The sequence below is a fragment of the Cucumis sativus genome, chromosome 3, assembly GCF_000004075.3.
Source record: "Cucumis sativus cultivar 9930 chromosome 3, Cucumber_9930_V3, whole genome shotgun sequence".
Classification (NCBI taxonomy): domain Eukaryota; kingdom Viridiplantae; phylum Streptophyta; class Magnoliopsida; order Cucurbitales; family Cucurbitaceae; genus Cucumis; species Cucumis sativus.
In genome coordinates this window covers 14744796-14750724 of record NC_026657.2, presented here as the reverse complement: position 1 = coordinate 14750724, position 5929 = coordinate 14744796, and the positions used below count along the sequence as shown (strand labels likewise).

Below are 5929 nucleotides of genomic sequence, written 5' to 3'. Positions count from 1 at the left end.
AATTAATTATCTTGCATGTGCTGTATTAATTAATTATCTTGTACATTTTGCGTATTGCTTACGTTATCATGTATTTTTTTTATGCATTTATTTTATCTCAACATATTACCCTTTAAGTATTTTTCAAATTTCATAATGTTTTGTCATTGTTATTATTCATTTTTCAATTTAAATATAAAAATGTAAATCGGAGAAAAAGTATTGTTTTTTATGGATTTTATAATTTAAAATCCATGAATACATGAAATTTTTCCGTTTGAAATTTAATTAATAGATTATTTTTAAATAAACACATTTCATATTTTAAATGAGACTGAGTAGTATTTTCATTCTAGATACATGAAATTTCTCATTAAACACCTATGATAGAGATTAAAATATCAAGTTTTGGTATCTTAATATTCTTAAGGTGAATAAAAATCTTTTAAAACAAAAATAAACTTAATTTTTCTAATGGCTCCTATGCAACTCATAATCATCAATTCATGCTTAGGTTTTACTTTCTTCGATATGAATTGATAAACATGAGACATTTAAACAAAACCTAAATAAAAACTTTATTTTGTGAACCTCTATAATTTAATTTAAAAGATAAAATTGGGTAACCATTTTTTTGGGTGTTGTAGGGTGCTAACACCTTCCCTACACACAACTGACTCCCGAACTTAAATCTCTGAATCTACGCAGACCATTTTTTTTTTTGGTGACCAATCACACCCTAATATGGTTGGTGGCGACTCCAAAACTATTTATTAAAATTAAATAAACGGGGAGGTCGACCGCTCCGCGTAGCGATCACGTCACGACAGTACGTACATGATCTTGTACCAAAAACTAAATGATTGTGATACACGACCTTGGGTACAAGTTCGTTTAGATATTAGTACACGATCTTATACAAATTTTAAGTGATCTTCATACACAATCTTGTACCAAATTTAAATTATTCTTGGTACATGATATTGGGTACAAGATCATTTAGATATTAGTACACAATCGCTTAGATCATATCAATTCAATTGTATAGTTCTTTTTTAAACGATAGGAAAAGAGTTTCAAATTTAAAATCGTGTTGATCATAGTAAATGATCGTGTTGACAATGATAAACGATCGGATCGTTTACATAATGTCAAAATGATATTTAAATTATCTTGATATTCTTGAATATGAGGAAGATAAAGTAACTTCGAATAATTTTGCTAAAAATGGTGAAGATAAGTAGTTTAAAAATATGTAAAAGGAGATTAAAAAAATCTTGAAGAAGACGTAAAAAAAATGACCAAGAATGTGAAAAATAATGAATGGTCCACGATATCAGGGACAAATCTTCATGAAGATTAATTTTTATTTATTAATTTCCTAGATTTTAGTAACAATATAATTTCTTTTTTTTATTTTGTTTATCTTACTTCTTGGTTATGTATTACAGAATTAGATAGTTTTTCTAGACGTAACTTTATATATCCATGTATTGAATCAAATATATGAAAGATTTTGAACCCTAATTTTTGGGTGATATTGTTGTAAGTGATGGATATTATGTTAGTCATAAGAAACAATAGAAAAAGAAATAGAGAAATTCAACTAACCTCCAAATTCCTATGAGCATCTCTCATCATCATCTTGTCTACATTATCATTCTTCATTTCATATTATTTTTTCCGTCTTTTTATTTAGACAACTATAATCATGTCTTCAATCAGTATCATCTATCTTAATAAACGACTTACCTTTTTATCATATATCTTTCTCTTAGTTTTTTGTGATTCGTGATTGTTTCTTTGTTACTCCTAGGAGAAGGAAAAGGGAAATCTTCATGTCTTTTTCTTTGAACTTCTTTTGTTTTGTTGGGTTTTGTTGAAGTGAGGTTAGACAATGAAGAGATGTGGCCATAAGGGAAAAATTGTTATTATTAAAAAAAATTAAGAAAAAAGAGAAAAAGTAAAAAATGTTGGTAGATATATAGCTTGTTTGTTTAATATATAGTAGAGATAGTAGAGATAGAGATAGCACATGTGATGCAGGTGCCCATAATGACTAGTGAATGGAATATTTTTTTTGTTATTTTTAAACAATAAAATATTTAATATGGTTTTACGAAATTAACAAAGAAAGAGTAGATAATGTTGTATAGTTTTCTTATAGGTTAATTTACAACATACATAAAAAGAGACCAAAATGAGTATATATAGCTTGCATAAATTTGTGTACTATCGTCTTCAGGTAGGAAAAATTCACAAATAACTAGCAAAATTAATATGAAATGCTTTTGACCCAACGAACATTTCTATATAAGAAAAATATAAATCTTGAATAACTATTCACTTCATTAAATTTAAAATTGTAAATATTGGATTACCCGTATTTGTATAAGAATTCTAAACATTCAAAACAAAATATTAAAAGTCCCAAATAGAGAAAATAAACATAAACTTAATAAATTTATAGGTAGGTAGAAGTGTGTTTTAAAATCATATTAAAAGTAATGATGAATAGAGAGACGAAGATTTTTGGTTCAATCACAAATAAATTTTGTCATGAAATTATAAATCAATAAATTTAAAACCTCTTGAAACCAATGAATGTATGTCAAACATAAATGTTGAATAACATCCAAATAGTCTATTTAGATCTACATAGCAACGAAAGACAAGGTATGTATGTGCACAAATAATTAGTAAGAGAGATAGGTTTTAATTGGAAACGATAATAAATTAAAATTCAAAACAAAATTAGTATTGTATTCTACATACAAGTTGACTTACCTATAGATCCCGACGCTAGTTTTGAAATTTTAGACATGTGAATGATGCATGATAAATACAATTATTATTTTCTCTATAAAGAGAGAAAAGAAGCATCAAATTATAAGTATAAAAAGAAGCCTTTGGTAGGGGATAGAAAAGAAGAAAAAAAGAAAGGAATTTATTAGTGTCACAATTTGAAGAAAAAGAAAAAGAAAAATGGAGTTGAATTTGAAGCCAATGGATCCTTCAAATTTCTTTACGGGAGAAGGTGGATCCTTCCATAAATGGTTCCCTTCCGATTTTCCGATCATTTCTCAGACTAAAGTCGGCGCCGGAAGACTCCTTCTCCATCCACGTGGTTTTGCGGTTCCTCATAACTCTGATTCCTCCAAAGTTGGCTACGTTCTTCAAGGTTAGACTGTATTAATTTAAATTCTATTGTATCAATTGAATAATTAATTTTCCTTCACTTTTGAATTACTAATTGTATTAATTTAAATTCTATTGTATATGAATTTTCTGAAATGGAACGGTTTTGTAAAACGAAAATGAGTGTTGTTGAAAAAAAACGTGTAGTGGATTTGTTAACACTGTTTTCTTTGGTCAATATTGCACATGAAATTAAACGTGCAGGTAGCGGAGTAGCCGGAATTATATTTCCATGCAAATCTGAGGAAGCAGCGGTGAGACTAAAGAAAGGAGACGTAATTCCAGTGCCGGAGGGAGTCACCTCTTGGTGGTTTAACGACGGAGACTCCGATTTCGAAGTCCTTCTCGTCGGCGACACCCGAAACGCTCTCATTCCCGGTGACATCACCTACGTTGTCTTTGCTGGACCCCTCGGAGTCCTACAAGGCTTCTCGTCGGACTACATTGAAAAAGTGTACGATCTAACCGAAAAGGAAAGAGAGGTACTTCTCAAAAGCCAACCCAACGGCCTAATATTCAAGCTCAAAGATGACCAAACCTTACCCGAGCCCGACTGCCACAGCGATCTTGTTTTCAACATATACCACACCGCTCCCGATGCCGTAGTCAAGGGTGGTGGGTCGGTGACTGTCCTAACGGAAGAGAAGTTTCCATTTATTGGGAAATCTGGGCTGACGGCAGTTCTTGAGAAGCTTGAGGCCAATGCCGTGCGATCGCCGGTGTATGTTGCCGACCCTTCGGTGCAGCTGATATATGTAGCGAGCGGGTCGGGTCGGGTTCAGATTGCTGAGACGTTTATGCGTTATCAAATTGATGCGGAAGTGAAAGCGGGACAGTTGGTTTTGGTTCCAAAGTACTTTGCCGTCGGAAAAATGGCCGGAGAAGAAGGATTGGAGTGCTTCACTATTATCACCACCACACAGTAAGTTTCAATTTTGCATTATTGAGCTTTTGTCTTTTTTTTTTTTTTTAATTTGAATTCTTTTCTTGGTGTTTTGATTTATGTTTTTTCTCTTAATCTTAACTTAACAGTTTAAAAAAAAAAATGTTTTGAAGTTTTCAAACGGAGTCATAGTTCATAGAAAATTGATTCTACCTAATTTGCGTTACAATTTGAATGCATTTCAAAGAAAAGAAAGTGCCTTTAACTAAGAATAATTTTTAAAATATTTAATATTTGTTATTACTTTTCATGGTCTTTCTTTTTTAGGCCGTTTTTCAGTTATTTGGTGGAATGTACTATATATAAAAGATCATACAAAAATATTCAATATTCAAAATTTAAAGTCAAATTTAAACTATCAAATCTAATCTAAACCTGTATAAAAAAACAATCGTTTTTCAAATATAAACTATCGTACCAAAAAATCTTAAGATTTGGATAACCAAATTTAAACTATCGTGTAATAAAAAAAATTATGAAAAAAATTGTTTAAATTTGGGTATTTAAACGATGAAATATAAACTAAAAAATATAGAACAAAAATAGAATAGTTAAATTGAAACAATCATTTTTCAAATAGAATAGTTAAATTTAAATAATAATTTTTCAAATATATTAGGGTTGCTAGACGTCAATTGATCGTAGAACATTTTTGTTATTTTTTATTGTGGTCAGTAAATTTTTTCTATTTTTGAAATTGTTCTATTCCTTATAAATATTTTGTGGTTTTGTTTGAAGAAAAATTCAAAACAAACGAACATATAATACACGGATGTATATCATTTATAAGTTAACATTATTATTAACAAAGTTTGATTTTTTGATTGATTGTAACACAGCCCTCTGTTAGAAGAGTTGGGAGGAAAGACATCAATTTTTGGGGCATTTTCACCCCAAGTTTTTGAAGCTTCTTTCAATCTCACAGCTCATTTTGAGAAGCTTTTCAGATCAAAGATAACAAAATCTTCACCCTTGGTTCCTCCCTCAGATAGTTGAACTGTTAATTCTACTAAGGAGCGAGAGGGAGAAATTTCACATCATAATGTTTGGACGTAACCTTTTGTACTTTAAATTAGTAAATTTGGTTTCTACAATAAAATCATGTTATTGATCTGTGTGTACTATTAAATCCATAAGTTACCTATCCACTTTCTTCAATAAAGCATGTGCCCTTCTTATTTTCAAATTTATACCTATCATTATAATTTTATTTTAAACGTGAAATATAGTCTTTACCTATCAAATTAGACTACAAGTAACCATAGTGAACTAAGGATTATTAGGTTTATCAAATCAGTGTTTCACGTGTATCAAAGTTTTTCAAGTATATCAAAAGGTATTTAGAGTATCAAAGAGTATCATGTGCATCAAGTATATCAAGATTCAAAATGAATCAAGAAGTATCAAATGTATCAAATATATTTGGGTATTAGGGATTATCAAGTGTATCGGACATATCAAGGGGTATTAAGTGTATATGATGTATATCAAATGTATCAAATATATATATAAGTAATGAGTGCATTTGTGACATTTTAAATCTTGTATGTGTGATAATTACATTCCATCGAAAAACAATCAGTAAAAAACAAAATTCATTTCATTATTTTTGTTTGAAGTCTAAATAAATGTTTTTTTTTCTACTTTGGATAATTTTCCTTTAAAATAATGTGAAGCAATTTGAAAACGTTAAAAAGTATAAATATATAAAGCTAAATAAAAATGAATCACACAAGCTTTGAATCAAACAAGAATTTTAACCATTCATTACCACCTAGACAAGTGATCCATTTCAAAAGTTTAATAAAG

At 29.5% G+C, this 5929-nt stretch overlaps 1 protein-coding gene across 1 annotated transcript; it reads left to right on the top strand.

Moving 5' to 3' along the window:
* Positions 1 to 2853: 2853 nt before the first annotated feature.
* Positions 2854 to 5306, top strand: LOC101218178 (legumin J). The gene is made up of 3 exons (XM_011652974.2): positions 2854 to 3160; positions 3382 to 4099; positions 4960 to 5306. Exons 1-3 carry the CDS (start codon positions 2965 to 2967, stop codon positions 5114 to 5116), a joined length of 1071 nt encoding a protein of 356 aa, XP_011651276.2. The 5' UTR covers positions 2854 to 2964; the 3' UTR covers positions 5117 to 5306.
* Positions 5307 to 5929: the final 623 nt, after the last annotated feature.

Bases quoted from the DNA above. Each gene is read 5' to 3' on its own strand.
- LOC101218178 (XM_011652974.2), top strand. From the start codon at position 2,965: ATGGAGTTGAATTTGAAGCCAATGGATCCTTCAAATTTCTTTACGGGA. The intron at 3,161-3,381 runs GTTAGACTGTAT...TTAAACGTGCAG, and splicing joins AGTTGGCTACGTTCTTCAAG to GTAGCGGAGTAGCCGGAATT. The intron at 4,100-4,959 runs GTAAGTTTCAAT...ATTGTAACACAG, and splicing joins ACTATTATCACCACCACACA to CCCTCTGTTAGAAGAGTTGG.